The sequence below is a fragment of the Mustelus asterias genome, chromosome 6, assembly GCF_964213995.1.
Source record: "Mustelus asterias chromosome 6, sMusAst1.hap1.1, whole genome shotgun sequence".
Classification (NCBI taxonomy): domain Eukaryota; kingdom Metazoa; phylum Chordata; class Chondrichthyes; order Carcharhiniformes; family Triakidae; genus Mustelus; species Mustelus asterias.
Window position 1 is genome coordinate 70013574 of NC_135806.1, and position 16668 is coordinate 70030241.

Genomic DNA, 16668 nt, shown 5'->3' on the forward strand with positions numbered 1-16668 from the left:
GAATAGAACATAGAACAGTACAGCACAGAACAGGCCCTTCGGCCCACGATGTTGTGCCGAGCTTTATCTGAAACCAAGATCAAGCTATCCCACTCCCTATCATCCTGGTGTGCTCCATGTGCCTATCCAATAACCGCTTACATGTTCCTAAAGTGTCTGACTCCACTATCACTGCAGGCAGTCCATTCCACACCCCAACCACTCTCTGCGTAAAGAACCTACCTCTGATATCCTTCCTCTATCTCCCACCATGAACCCTATAGTTATGCCCCCTTGTAATAGCTCCATCCACCCGAGGAAATAGTCTTTGAACGTTCACTCTATCTATCCCCTTCATCATTTTATAAACCTGAATTAAGTCTCCCCTCAGCCTCCTCCGCTCCAGAGAGAACAGCCCTAGCTCCCTCAACCTTTCCTCATAAGACCTACCCTCCAAACCAGGTAGCATCCTGGTAAATCTCCTCTGCACTCTTTCCAGCGCTTCCACATCCTTCTTATAGTGAGGTGACCAGAACTGCACACAATATTCCAAATGTGGTCTCACCAAGGTCCTGTACAGTTGCAGCATAACCCCACGGCTCTTAAACTCCAACCCCCTGTTAATAAAAGCTAACACACTATAGGCCTTCTTCACAGCTCTATCCACTTGAGTGGCAACCTTTAGAGATCTGTGGATATGGACCCCAAGATCTCTCTGTTCCTCCACAGTCTTCAGAACCCTACCTTTGACCCTGTAATCCACATTTAAATTTGTCCTACCAAAATGAATCACCTCACATTTATCAGGGTTAAACTCCATTTGCCATTTTTCAGCCCAGCTTTGCATCCTATCTATGTCTCTTTGCAGCCTACAACAGCCCTCCACCTCATCCACTACTCCACCAATCTTGGTGTCATCAACAAATTTACTGATCCACCCTTCAGCCCCCTCCTCTAAGTCATTAATAAAAATCACAAAGAGCAGAGGACCAAGCACTGATCCCTGTGGTACTCCGCTAGCAACCTGCCTCCAGTCCGAAAATTTTCCATCCACCACCACCCTCTGTCTTCGATCAGACAGCCAGTTACCTATCCAATCGGCCAACTTTCCCTCTATCCCACACCTCCTTACTTTCATCATAAGCCGACCATGGGGGACCTTATCAAACGCCTTACTAAAATCCATGTATATGACATCAACTGCCCTACCTTCATCAACACACTTAGTTACCCCCTCAAAAAATGCTATCAAATTTGTGAGGCACGACTTGCCCTTCACGAGTCCGTGCTGACTATCCCGGATTAATCCGCATCTTTCTAAATGGTCGTAAATCCCATCCCTAACGACCTTTTCCATCAATTTACCAACCACCGAAGTAAGACTAACCGGCCTATAATTACCAGGGTCATTTCTATTCCCTTTCTTAAACAGAGGAACAACATTCACCACTCTCCAGTCCTCTGGCACCATCCCCGTGGACAGTGAGGACCCAAAGATCAAAGCCAAAGGCTCTGCAATCTCATCCCTTGCCTCCCAAAGAATCCTAGGATATATTTCATCAGGCCCAGGGGACTTATCGACCTTCAGTTTATTCAAAACTGCCAGTACATCCTCCCTCCGAACATCTATTTCCTCCAGCCTATTAGCTTGTAACACCTTCTCTTCCTCAAAAACATGGCCCCTCTCCTCGGTGAACACTGAAGAAAAGTATTCATTCATCACCTCGCCTATCTCTACTGACTCCATACACAAGTTCCCACTACTGTCCTTGACCGGCCCTAACCTCACCCTGGTCATTCTTTTATTCCTCACATAAGAGTAAAAAGCCTTGGGATTTTCCTTGATCCGACCCACCAAGGACTTCTCATGTCCCTTCCTAGCTCTCCTAAGCCCCTTTTTCAGCTCATTCCTTGCTAACTTGTAACCCTCAATCGAGCCATCTGAACCTTGTTTTCTCATCCCTACATAAGCTTCCCTCTTCCTTTTCACAAGACATTCCACCTCTTTCGTGAACCATGGTTCCCTCACTCGGCCATTTCCTCCCTGCCTGACAGGGACATACCTATCAAGGACACCCAGTATTTGTTCCTTGAAAAAGTTCCACTTTTCATTAGTGCCTTTCCCTGACAGTTTCTGTTCCCATCTTATGCCCCCTAATTCTTGCCTAATCGCATCATAATTACCTCTCTCCCAATTGTAAACCTTGCCCTGCCGTCCGGCCCTATCCCTCTCCATTGCAATAACAAAAGACACCGAATTGTGGTCACTATCTCCAAAGTGCTCTCCCACAACCAAATCTAACACTTAGAACATAGAACATAGAACATTACAGCGCAGAACAGGCCCTTCGGCCCACGATGTTGCACCGACCAGTTAAAAAAAAAACTGTGACCCTCCAACCTAAACCAATTTCTTTTCGTCCATGAACCTATCTACGGATCTCTTAAACGCCCCCAAACTAGGCGCATTTACTACTGATGCTGGCAGGGCATTCCAATCCCTCACCACCCTCTGGGTAAAGAACCTACCCCTGACATCGGTTCTATAACTACCCCCCCTCAATTTAAAGCCATGCCCCCTCGTGCTGGATTTCTCCATCAGAGGAAAAAGGCTATCACTATCCACCCTATCTAAACCTCTAATCATCTTATATTGGCCCGGTTCATTTCCCAGTACCAAATCCAATGTGGCCTTATCTCTTGTCGGCCTATCCACATATTGTGTCAGGAAACCCTCCTGCACAGAAACTGCCCCATCCGAACTATTTGACCTACAAAGGTTCCAATCAATATTTGGAAAGTTAAAGTCCCTCATGACAACTACCCTGTGACCCCCACACATATCCATAATCTGCTTAGCCATTTCTTCCTCCACATCTCTATTACTATTTGGGGGCCTATAGTAAACTCCTAACAACGTGACCGCTCCTTTCCTATTTCTAACTTCAGCCCATATTACCTCAGTGTGCAGATCCCCCTCGAAGTGCCTTTCCGCAGCCGTTAGACTATCCTTGATTAACAATGCCACTCCTCCACCGCTTTTACCAGCTTCCCTACACTTACTGAAACATCTATACCCCCAAACGTCCAACAACCATTCCTGTCCTTGTTCTACCCACGTCTCCGTAATGGCCACAACATCGTAGTCCCAAGTACCAATCCACGCCCCAAGTTCATCTACCTTGTTCCGGATGCTCCTTGCATTGAAGTAAACACACTTCAACCCACCTTCCTGTCTACCGGTACCCACCCTTGACCTTGATACCTTCCCCAATACCTCACCACCCTCAACACTGACTTCTGGACTACAACTCCTTTTCCCACTCCCCTGACAAATTAGTTTAAACTAATAGCAGGGTAAATATGTGGTGTTACGGGGATAGGGCCTAGGTGGGATTGTTGTTGATGCAGGCTCAATGGGCTGAATGGAATCCCTGGATTCCTCTGCAGGGATTCTATGATCCTATGTAGCAAGAGCACTTTTGCATATATATAAAAAATGTAAGAAAAGGGCATACTATTAGAGGACTTATAGACAGCTAATATGTTTCCCAATTTAATAAGAAAATAGATAAACGAGTCTAGGGAACTATTGGCACACAAATGGTTATGATTTCCATTCCTCGAGAGCTGGTCAGCCCTTAAAACATTCCTCGAGAGCTGGTCAGTCCTTAAACCGTTCCTCGCGAGCTCCACATTGGAATTCCTTTGGGAAGAATTTCCAGGCAACTACTGTGACCAGTGATCCATCTTTGCACACAGATACAGTAAATTGACAGCATCTAAACCATTCAAACTTGATCATTTTTGATAAAATTTTCCCATTGGCCAGAAGGTGTTTTTTTCCCCATTAAACATCAATCTCTGTAGAGACCTTATTGGTTTTGTTCTTTGTACGTATTTAAAAGACGTATCGAGATTACAAATTGTATGTCAACCAGTATTTTTTTAAACAAAAAGCTTTGTTTCATAATAAGCCAATTATTCAGAGCTCATTGAAAGTATGTCTGGTTGAAGTCTCATTTATTCTGGGTTTAACAACAGTGTAATTAAACAATTGGCTATTTTCATGAGTGTGAGTTAAACATTTACAATTATGGCGTGTGCTGTGGAGCAGTGGGGCAAGCGAAACTGCATACTCCTCTCATCCCAGTCATAACATGGGTTATTCAGCATGGCTTCGTGAGTGGAAAATCATGTCTCACAAATTTGATTGAGTTTTTTGAAGGGGTAACCAAGAAGGTAGATGAGGGCAGTACAGTTGATGTTGTCTACATGGACTTTAGCAAGGCAAGGTACCATATGGTTGGTTGTTGCATAAGGTTAAATCTCACGGGATCCAGGGTGAGGTATCTAAATGGATACAAAATTGGCTTCTAGAGGGTGGTTGTAGAGTGTTGTTTTTCAAACTGGAGGCCTGTGGCCAGCGGTGTGCCTCAGGGATCAGTGCTAGGTCCACTGTTACTTGTCATTTATATTAATGATTTGGATGAGAATATAGCATGCACGGTTAGTAATTTTGCAGATGACACTAAGATTGGTGGCATAGTGGACAGTGAAGAAAGTTATCTCCAATTACAATGGGATCTTGATCAATTGGGCCAGTGGGCTGACGAATGGCAGATGGAGTTTAATTTAGACAAATGCGAGATGATGCATTTTGGTAGATTGAACCAGGGCAGGACTTATTCAGTTAATGGTAGGGTGTCGGAGTGAGTTACAGAAAAAGAGATCTATGGGTACATGTTCATAGCTCCTTGAAAGTGGAGTCACAGGTGGACAGAGTAGTGAAGAAGGCATTCAGCATGCTTGGTTTCATCGATCAGAACATTGAATACAGGAGTTGGGACGTCTTGTTGAAGTTGTACAAGACATTGGTAAGGCGTCGGTATTCACAAAGGAGAGGGATGTGTTGACTGGGAGTGTCTCAGAGGGGAGTGTTGAACCGTTGGAGAAAATCTCCATTACAAGGGAGGAAGTGTTAGGTTTGTTAGGGAATATAAAGACTGACAAATCCCCAGGGCCTGATGGAATCTATCCAAGGCTGCTCAGGGAGACGAGAGATGAATTCGCTGGGCCTCTGACGCAAATCTTTGTCTCGTCACTGGATGCAGGTGAGGTGCCAGAGGATTGGAGGATAGCTAATGTGGTCCCGTTATTTAAGAAGGTTAGGAAGGATAACCCGGGTAATTATAGGCCGGTGAGCTTGACGTCCGTGGTGGGGAAGTTGTTGGAGAAGATTCTTAGAGATAGGATGTATGCGCATTTAGAAAGGAATAAACTCATTAACGATAGCCAGCATGGTTTTGTGAGAGGGAGGTCATGCCTCACTAACCTGGTGGAGTTTTCTGAAGAAGTGACCAGAATGGTTGATGAGGGAAGGGCCGTGGATGTCGTCTATATGGACTTTAGTAAAGCGTTTGACAAAGTCCCTCATGGTAGGCTGGTGAAAAAAGTTGGATCTCATGGGATAAAGGGGGAGGTGGCTAGATGGGTGGAGAACTGGCTTGGTCACAGAAGACAGAGGGTGGTAGTGGAAGGGTCTTTTTCCGGCCGGAGGCCTGTGACTAGTGGTGTTCTGCGGGGCTCTGTATTGGGACCTCTGCTGTTTGTGATTTATATAAACGATCTGGAAGAAGGTGTAACTGGGGCGATCAGTAAGTTTGCGGACGACACAAAATTGGCAGGACTTGCAGATAGTGAGGAGCATTGTCAGAAGCTACAGAAGGATATAGATAGGCTGGAAATTTGGGCAAAGAAATGGCAGATGGAGTTCAATCCAGATGAATGCAAAGTGATGCATTTTGGTAGAAATAATGTAGGGAGGAGCTATACGATAAATGGCAGAACCATAAAGGGTGTAGATACGCAGAGGGACCTGGGTGTGCAAGTCCACAGATCCTTGAAGGTGACATCACAGGTGGAGAAGGTGGTGAAGGCGGCATGTGGCATGCTTGCCTTTATAGGACGGGGCATAGAGTATAAAAGTTGGGGTCTGATGTTGCAGATGTATAGAACGTTGGTTCGGCCGCATTTGGAATACTGCGTCCAGTTCTGGTCGCCACACTACCAGAAGGACGTGGAGGCTTTGGAGAGAGTACAGAGGAGGTTTACCAGGATGTTGCCTGGTATGGTGGGGCTTAGTTATGAGGAGAGATTGGGTAAACTGGGGTTGTTCTCCCTGGAAAGACGGAGGATGAGGGGAGACTTAATAGAGGTGTATAAAATTATGAAAGGCTTGGATAGGGTGAACGGTGGGAAGCTTTTCCCCAGGTCGGTGGTGACGTTCACGAGGGGTCATAGGTTCAAGGTGAAGGGGGTGGGGGGGGGGGGTGAAGTTTAACACAGATATCAGAAGGACATATTTTACACAGAGGGTGGTGGGGGCCTTGAATTCGCTGCCAGGCAAGGTGGTGGAGGCGGACACACTGGGAACGTTTAAGACTTATCTAGATATGAACGGAGTGGGAATGGAGGGATACAAAAGAATGGTCTAGTTTGGACCAGGGAGCAGCACGGGCTTGGAGGGCCAAAGGGCCTGTTCCTGTGCTGTATTGTTCTTTGTTCTTTGGCCACACTTGGAATACTGTGTGCAATTCTGGTCATCCTATTATAGAAAGGATACTATTAAACTAGAAAGAGTGCAGAAAAGATTTACTAGGATTCTACCAGGACTTGATGGATTGAGTTATAAGGAGAGGCTGGATAGACTTGGACTTCTTTCTCTGGAGCACAGGAGGCTGAGGGGTGATCTTATAGAGGTCCAAAAAATAATGAGGGGCACAGATCAGCTAGGTAGTCAATATATTTTCCTAAAGGTAGGGGAGTCTAAAACTAGAGGGCATAGGTTTAAGATGAGAGGGGAGAGATACAAAAGTGTCCAGAGGGACAATTTTTTCACACAGCGGGTGGTGAGTGTCTGGAACAAGCTGCCAGAGGTAGTAGTAGAGGCGGGTACAATTTTGTCTTTTAAAAAGCATTTAGACAGTTACATGGGTAAGATGGGTATAGAGGGATATGGGCCAAATGCAGGCAATTGGGATTAGCTTAGGGGTTTAAAAAAAAAAGGGCAGCATGGACAAGTTGGGCCGAAGGGTCCGTTTCTATGCTGTAAACCTCTATGACTCTAACATTAGTCCCAAATCATCGGCCCCCTCATCCTGATTGTGTTTTAGATTCCTGAACTGAGGAACCAGCTCTCAGCGTCCGTCTATCCTGTTACGCCCTCTCAGAATTTTGTAGGTTTCGATGAGATCAGCTCTCATTCTTGTAAACTCCAGAGAATATAATAAACCCAATTTACCTGTCTCTCATCACACAGCAATCCTGTTATTCCAGAGCCTTTCCACCATGGTGAAAACTGGGCCTCCATGTCATCAACATGTCTGAAGCCATGACAATCACAACCCTTGGCCTCAACATAGTGCACATAAACAAGTGCACAAATAAACACCTTTAAAATTTCATCTCAATGTAGACCATATACATACACATTGAAAGTTATCATCCAACCTCACTGTCTGCACCTCCAAGATGGCTGTTTGTAGCCAGGCGGCCCTGGAGAGGGAGCACAGTGACCACCAGTATACCCTTGGAAATTACATTTTGGTTTCTTTCACATTTCTGTTTTAATTACAGCGCCCCATTAGGGCTGTCATCCCCTCTCATTTACTGAAGATTATTTAATTTGTTGATTTTAGTTTTACTCAGAGTATATGTTAGAAGCTGTCAGAGTCGGAGGATAAAAACAATGTGTGTTTAGCCAAGCCATGCTCAGTATGCCAAGAGCACCGGGAGGAAGAATGACTTTAAACCCATGACCTTCAAATATAATTGTATATGCCAACAGTACTGTGGCTACTACAGTGTGCATGGTGATGTCAAAAAGGTGTTTGCCATTCTTTCAACTACCTTCCACATTATCCATCCAGCACCAACATTCATTGCCGGGAATGTCTGACATCTGCAACAGGCAATGCTACCAAACACCTAAACTTCCTGTGAAGGCCTCTACCACCTCGAAGACATAGGTATCAAATATAGTGGAGAAAACACTGAAACATATTTCCCCAGAGCGTACAAGTGCAGATGACTGCTTTTGACATAGCACTCATGCTAAAGTGCACCTGACAAATTGGATTTGATCTTAGAATGTGGTCACTGATCCTCCCTGAAAAGCAATCATTAATGGACAAGAAATACGAAAAGGAATATCTCTATCTGCAACCCTTGGTGTACTACTATCTTGTCCGAAGTTCTGGATAACGAAATGGCTTTTTATTGCAGGACCTGGATGGACACACCCTTGCTTCTGATGACATCAATGAAAGATAGACTTCAGTATGCAGCTTTCAGTGCCAATGGTAAGAACCCAATTTCATTCTGTAAACGTTCTCAGAGGGACTTCATGTACGAAAACCGAAAAAATATACAATGGCGATATGCATTTGCAATGTGCTCAATTGTGATGTTAACAAAGCAAAATGAAATTCAACAATGGTGAACTCATCAGTGATTGAGACAACACAGCAACACTGTGCTTCAGAGGTGGTGCCAGCAGGCTGCATGCCTCTCATTCTATACGGCATTGAAAAACATAGTGGCCAACCTCACCATGCTGGGATCTGATCTCAGATTGCCGTCTCAGCATTTCTGCAAGGGCAGTCATTGTCACTGTGATAAGTAGAGAAGACAAAGGCTCTGGTTGATAGGCTGTGGAGTTTAAAAAATGAAGATGCCAAGATGCTCTCAGAAACTTTGCTCTCCTCACTAATCTCCTCAGCCCTAGGTTGACCTTCATGTGGGTGAGTTGGGGTTGGATGCTCAAGCATGGCAGTTGTCCATTCCATCAACTTCTGTGTCACTGGTGTGAACATTCTGTTTAGGGAACACAGTTGTTCATATATTCCATGGACATCACTGCTCATATTGAGCAGACTGCACGAGTCTTCTACCCTTTTCAAGGAGTTACACTGTTCTTGCCCCTAACCTGAGTGATGCAGCATGCTTGACCCTGTGATTGGCCATTTTCTCAAGATCGGAGCTCATGTAGTTGAACCCTTGAGACAAGATTGAGCTCATAACGATGGACCTCTCCACATGCAGTGCGAGTTTGCATTACCTCAGGAAATTCCTCCAGATGTCCACACGTCTGCTGCTGATGCTTCGATTACTGTGGCCCTTATGGTGATTCTGAGACTCTAATGCAATGCCTACTGGAGTATCATTGTAACTTTCCTCTGTGTTTCGAGGACTGTGCATGCAGTCTTACTCAGATACCACCTCCTGCACTCTGTTGCCCTTCACCACGTCCCATGCCAACGACTCTAAACGTACACTACATTCCTCTGTGTGGTGGAGTATTGGCTGGTCAGGTCTGATGCTGCCTTCTTAGGCATCTTTTCTTCTTCTGCTAATTGAGGGATGAAGCAGTCCAGGCAATGGTAGGGGGTATAAACAAGTGCCACTATGTTGTGTGTAAAACACAAAAGGAGCTAATGAGATTTCGCCCTCCAGATTGTGAAAGCACTCTTAGCTACATGCCATTACCGTCAATCATAATTGAAGTCACATTACCATACAACTTAATCGCTGTTACACTAAAGTCCTCTTCTGCTTCGTGCACTAACAGGATTGCTTTTACCATTAGCATCACATTTCAAAGTGTCACTGCATTTAACACTTGTTACAGGTGATTATCCAACACCAACAATAAGCTGGGTGAGTGACCTTGCTACCTCCATGACTGTCTCCTCAATGTTTCTAATCACCTATAGCCACACAGACCCACGCCAGTGCAGGCCACGTGCATTGCATTGTGGGCCCTCTTGTCCTGTAAATACAACATACAAAATGATGTTGAATTATTATGTAGGGTTGCCAGGGATGAATCTCTTTAACCTGGCAGTACATTCATATTTCTACCCATTACTGCGTGCAACTTCAGGAGTGCCTTAGACATACAAGTTTCCATGCGGTTCATGTGCTAAGTCTACCACCACAGATTCATCATTTAGATGTGAATCACCACTTCAATCCATGTGCTTTTTAGTCAAACGACTCAACTTCTCAGATCGCAGCAGGGCTTCCTACACTGGATCCAGGATCTGGCATGGTCTCCTGCTGTGTTCATGATGAATGCCATCTCGTGCCACACCCTCTTAGTGACTGATCAGCCTTGATCAGGAGCTGGAGGTCGAGGTCACTAAAGTAGGGCACCACCGCCGCTGCCATCCCCCACCCCACACCCTCCCAATCCCCTCCACGCTGTTTCTCAACTCTTGTTTCCTTGAGACATTCCAGCATAACAAATACAAGAAATATGGGCACATTATGCTTTCAGCTTCATTGGTCTCAGACAGAACATATGTCTGCTCACATACACAAATCATGTTCTCTAGGTCAGCTATACCGAATGTTGGGGGTTGTGGGGAATGGGACTGCTTGAATGCAGGGTGGCCCAGCTTCTGTTCCTTTCACTCACTCTGAACACAAATCACTCTGCTGATCTGCCATGACAGTGTACAGCTGTGACGGTCCTATACAATATTCAATTATATGGCCGCAGCCCAAAAAATAGGGAGAAAGAGGATAGGCTGGCAAATGTCTTCAATGACTTCCTGAGGCATTATGTCGATCTGATCATAGAGTCCCTACAGTGCAGAAGAGGCCATTTGGCCCATTGAGTCTGCATCGACTCGATGACAGAGTATCTTACCCAGGCCCTCTCCCCCACCCTATCCCATAAACCTACACATTTCCCATAACTAATCCATCTTACCTACGCACCTTGGGACACTAAGGGTCAATGTACCATGGCCAATCCACTTAATTTGCACACCTTTGGACTGTGGGAGGAAACTTGAGCACCCAGAAGAAACCCACGCACACACAGGCAAACTCCACACAGACAGTCACCCAAGGCCAGAATTGAACCCGGATCCCTGGAGCTGTGAGGCAGCAGTGTTAACCACTGTGCCATCATGCTGCCCTATATAGAATATCATGAGTTGCCAAGATACTGCTACTTCCATGGCTATGTCTTGTGAAGCTTTTCCTGTCTTAACTTTGTGGAATATATTCCTTAATTACAAGATGAATAGCTATTAGTAATATTTACATTTTCCTTTGGAAGACCCATAATGGGCCATCTTTTCCAGTGTCAGCAACCAGCTTAACAAGTATCATCATTAGTGCTCACCTGACTCCTCTGATGTCTCCTCTCATGATGAAAAATGCTTTTGCATCTACTTGTTGCCTCACAGCAGAAACTCATAACAGGCTCTCCTGTTATTTGGCACAAAAGACGTGTTCCCCATGCAGGGCCCACCTCAGCATCACTCCTGCTTCCAGTGGTGTGGGCGTGCCAACTCCACCATGCACCCACCTCAAGAGCAAAAATGTGGGCCTGAGTATCAGTTGCAGCAAATGGCATAGCTTGGTCACTGCCTCTATGAAGCAAAGGCATGTTTCCTCTAAAATTCTCAGCAAGAGTGGCACGGTCTGCCAAGTTGGACAAACATAGATAGACAGCTCAAGGCATCATTGAACCAGAAGAAATTTTTGTCTGCTTAGTCCTTCATTAACTCATTTAGTTCAATGAAAATAGTCAAAGGGAGTCTCATCATCCCAATCTAATCTGCTTGTTCTACCACATCAGTAAAGTGTTGTTCAGTAACTGAAGGATTTAGCAAAGAGACATCAGTACTTAGGAAATAAGTTGGCAAAACATACAGTGCAGAAGAAGAAATAAACATGAATGCTGAGGCCAGTAGAGCAGACATGCATCAATATTATATGGCCATAATATGTGGCCTTTCTCAAATGCATGAATTTTAATTCCAATAATTTTATTACTTAAATGTGAAATGCCCATACAGCTTTGCCTCAAAAATCAAAATTTGACAATAACAGAAGTGTGATTTTAATCAAAGAACACCACTAGCACCTTTGACAGAGACCTCATAAAATTAAGGCTATAATGCTGAAGGCTGGATTTTGTACTGATCCTCTTGCCAGAGCTAATATGACCTCCTTAGTACTTTAGTGATCCTGTGATACAGCTAACACACCAGACCATATCTTCAATCAGACAAATCTAGTTTCTAATGTACATGATGTGAAAATGGATTTTAACTAAAGAAATATAGCATCAACGAATACAAATGAAAGACAAATGTCACCTTGCTCAACATATACATGCAGGATAGCAAATTGTGGGTAAAAATGAAATGAGATAAAACCAACAACCACCCACAAAGATGGTTCTAGGGATACTATACATGGTCAGATTTTTGTATCAGAAACTTGAAATGGACCATAAAGATAATTTAGCAGCACAAAGTTAAAACCAAACAGAAGGTGAAAGTGCTAGAGAAAAATATTCCACATACTTACCTTTATGGTCTTCAACTCTCCTGTTGCATTTTCACATGAACAATTCCAGCTCAGCACTCTTGATCCTGTTGGGTCTTCCCAGGTGTAGTAAGTTGCTTTCCCTGGCTCTAGTTTATGCCCCTTTCCAGTTGAACTGCTGGTAACAAATTATGGCACTTGTAATAAAAAAGTAAGTGAATCTTCAGTGTTCTCTTTACATTATTCCTAGAGGGATCTTAATACTGACCAAAAATATGTTTTAATGTTTTGTAACTTTGCACTTCAAGTACAAGGCACACATTTTAAAACTAACATTCTGAAAGAGAAGAAACAAGCACTTTTATTGGAATTTGGGAAAGCAATAATAAATATAATAATTAATACTGCTAATGAACTACTTAACAGCTGTAGGGGACCAGTCATTTAACATCCCATATAATTTATGTTCCCTCACATTTATGGACCTCATTTTTAATCCCTGCTGTTTGATAGGCAGGAGAATTGGGCATTAAAATATCAGAATCGGGCAACCTCACCCCAATTGCACTCCTTTAAAGCTTAAAGTGCAGAATGTATGATATAAGCACTCCTGTGGATGGGGACTTAATTGCCAGAGCAAAGTTGCAATCTTGTGAAATCAATTTAAAAGAAAGCGAGCTGCGGGATTCTTGGCAGCTGAGCTAAGGCTAACATTCTCTAAACCCCAAGTGGGTGCTGCCTCTTTCAGCACTTCTTGTGTGGGAGGAAAATCAGAAGTGCTCCCCTAGGTTCTTCACCCTTCTCTAGTCCTCCCGACTGCAGGTCTATAGCTCCCAGTGTAATGGTCAGCAATCCAATTGCCACCGGAAACATCCTTCCCTTTCCTGATCTTAGCCTGTCGCCCCTGAAATGTCAACTGACATGTCCAAACTTCCAATTGCTCACTAGAACTTCCTCCCACCTCAGTATTCTCTGGTTAAATTGCTGTTGGGCAATGAGGGAGGAATACATCACAAATTCCACCCCACCAAATCCAGAACTGTCATTTAATTTCTGGTCAGTATAGATGTAATTTTTATAAGAGGCAGAATTCTCCTACAAAATGAGAAAACCGGAGCGATCAGCTGTTTGGTGCAGACTGGACTGCAAGTGTCCCATATTTAAATCATTTTTTGGGGAAGTGGTGAGATGTGTGCTGGTTCTGAGAGGGGCGGGGCCTAAATATACCGGTGAGCTTGGCTGCAAAGAGATCTGGCGCCATTTTGAAAGGGTGCCCTGATCTCTCGGTGCACTGAAAGACCTTCCTCCCATGGACAATGGGACCTCCCCATGTTTCCCCACTCTCTTCCCAATACGGATTGCCAGCATCGGGGCCCTCCCAATGGGTCCCCATTCACAACTCCAACATGCCTCCCATTCGTAGCCCCTCCGTCATGCCCCACCCCGGCGTGAAGCCACCCAGGCCCCATCCCCTTGGCAACTGCCTGGCACACAGGCAGTGCTCACCTGTCATTGCGCCAGGTTGGCACTGTCAAGTGGGCACTGCCCGGCTCTGTTTCCGATCACCAAGGGGCTTCAATGGCCTTGGAGTTCCCCAGCGCAGCCATTATGCCTGGTCTCTGCTAGTGGAGACTAGTAGTGATTCTCACCGGGTTTTCACCGCATCCGAGGGTCGGAACATCCCAGGAACTGAGAGAATCCGGCATTGAACAGGCCAAGTATATTTAGATGTGGCTTTAAATAAGCTAATAGGCTTTGCACCGTTTCTGGGCGAGATCTGGTTTGCGCCAGTAGCAAGAGACCGGGACAATTGCAAACTGTTTGGCACTGGACGCAAAACCCATTTTCAGGACCGCATCCAATTTTCCAGGATTGGAGCAATCTGTGCCAGGCGTGGCAAAGCCAGAAAATCGTGACCATAGAATCTACTTCAAAGTTTCACAGCTGTTGAAATATCCTCTATTATTGCAGTTGCAGCATAATTTTAAACTTGAAGGGCAAATGTAGCTGAATAGCCAAACATAGAAGCCCATTTATAACTTGTTGTTTAGATCTTGCTTGGTTATGACTGATCATTGTGTCATAAGGATTAAATTAGTAATGAAGAAGAGCAAGAACAACTTCTAAATTAGAAATATGCCAACTACAATGTGATGGGATGGCATCTAGCCAAAGCAAAAAGACACCTGAGACTGAAAGGAAAAATGCTGCTGCTCAGTGGTCTCTCCAAGAGTCAGTCCTAGGACCATTACATTTAGTAAATATAAGTGCCTTTGAAATTGTAAGGGCAAGATCTCAAAATCTGCCAATAATAACAAAGTTGGACATGTGGCAAATAGTGAGGATGATACAAGTGACAGCAACAGGATACAGATCAACTAGCAGAATGGACAAATAAGTGGCAGATGGAATTAAAACAACAAAGTGTGAAGTAATACATTTTCACAGAAGGAACACAGTGGTGCAATATACATTTAATGGCACAGTTCTAAAGGGTGTGAAGATGCAAAGGGGCCTTGGGTTCATTTGCACAGATTACTAAAAATTGAGGGTGGTGGGACATATTGGGAGAGTAGACAGTAAAGCAGCATTGTGGCACAGTGGTTAGCACTGCTGCCTCACAGCGCCAGGGACCTAGGTTCGATTCCCAGCTTGGGTCACTATCTGTGCAGAGTCTGCACATTCTCCCCATATCTGTGTGGGTTTCCTCCGGGTACTCCGGTTTCCTCCCACAGTTCGAAAGGCATGCTGGTTAGGTGCATTGGCCATGCTAAATTCTCCCTCAGTGTACCCAAACAGGCGACGGAGGATGGCGACTAGGGGATTTTCACAGTGACTTCATTGCGGTGTTAATGTAAGCTGACTCGTGACACTGATAAATAAACTTAAACTTTAGTGTCTGTGTGAGTTTCTTCCCAGAGTCCAAAGATGTGCAGGTTAGGTGGATTGGCCATGCTAAATTGTCCCTTACCATTCAAAAATGTGTGGGTTAGGTGGATTAGCCATGGTAAATGAGCAGGGTTACAGGGATTGGTGTTGGGGGGGGGTTGTGGGTGGACCTTGATAAAATGCTCATTCAGAGAATTGGTACAGACTTGATGGACCGAATGGCCTCCTTCTGCACTGTAGGGATTCTATAATATCTGACCCTGGGCTTCCTAAATAGTGGTCCTGAGTACAGTGAAGTTTTCCTGAACCTTTATAAAAGGTCTGGTTAGGCCATTTAGTTCTGGTCACCATACTTTAGGAAGGACTTGCAGGTCCTTGAGAATGTGCAGAGGAAATTTACTTGAATAGCTCCAATGATGAGGAATTTTAGCCAGAAAGTTAGCTTGGAGAAGTTGGGTCTTTCTCCTTGGAAAAAAAGTGACTGAGGAGAATCGGAGTTGTATGCAGGCAAAAGTAAAGCTGTTTCCATTAGTTCATTGTACAGGACTAAGGGACACAAACTTAAGCAAATTCTTGGGCAAGAATGCAGGAGGATATGAGAAAGAACCTTCTTTGCACAGTTTGTGATAACGACCTAGAAGTTGCAGCATACAAGGGGGATGAAGTGGAGATGATTGTGATTTCAAAAGGAAACTGGATAAGGACTCGAAGGAAATAAACTTGCAGGGTTATGGGGATAGTGTACAGTACGAAGTGGTGGGGGAAATACAACTTACTGGACTGCTTTGCAGAGAATCAGCAAGGCCTCCTTCTCTGCCGTAATGATTTATGACTCTAAGGTGAGTGTGTTTAGAAAAGCTTAGATTGAAATACCAACAATGGACTTATAAAAAGCTGTATATTCCAGTAAGTCTGTTGATCCTTTAACAGATACATTTTTAACCATTGCCAACATACCTGGAAATAATACTTAAAATAACTTGAAATACGTTATTATATGCAATCCAGGTCAAAAACCAAGAGTTAAACATTTCTATAGAGATAACTACCTGCAGTAAACTGCAGTCATATGTGCTCATCTGACTTTAAAAATATCATATCCTTAGAATGGGTGTACATAGTATCTGGTTAAAAAGTATTGCATGTGGCTTCTTGTTCTTTACTAAAATGTGTCATCCAGGTCACTGTCATAACAGGTCACTGTTATGCTTACATAATTCCCAAATAAATTGAACTTTATTGAAAACGGTTGCCATTTCTTAAACAAATACTTGTTATATATGTAATGTACCTCTGATGATATTCAATTGTGCTTGCTTTTGTGTGGTTAATAATGAAGAATGGAGCAGCCCCTTCGTGGTAATCCTTAAAAGTCATCACCGTTGAATGTTCTGCCAAGTGCACTTCCACTATGATACCTCCAAACTATAATATATAGGAGGAAAA

The 16668-nt window shown here is 44.2% G+C and overlaps 1 protein-coding gene across 3 annotated transcripts in view; it reads right to left on the reverse strand.

Moving 5' to 3' along the window:
• Nucleotides 1-16668, reverse strand: part of vps13a (vacuolar protein sorting 13 homolog A) — a 434277-nt gene that overhangs the window by 93414 nt on the left and 324195 nt on the right. For 2 of the 3 annotated variants that reach the window (XM_078214516.1, XM_078214518.1), the window contains exons 52-53: nucleotides 16514-16647; nucleotides 12376-12511 (exon numbers count right to left, since the gene is read on the reverse strand). In XM_078214516.1, the coding sequence (XP_078070642.1) occupies nucleotides 12376-12511; nucleotides 16514-16647 (270 nt within the window). The remainder of the gene's footprint in view (nucleotides 1-12375; nucleotides 12512-16513; nucleotides 16648-16668) is intronic. The other variant, XM_078214517.1, reaches the window with a different exon arrangement.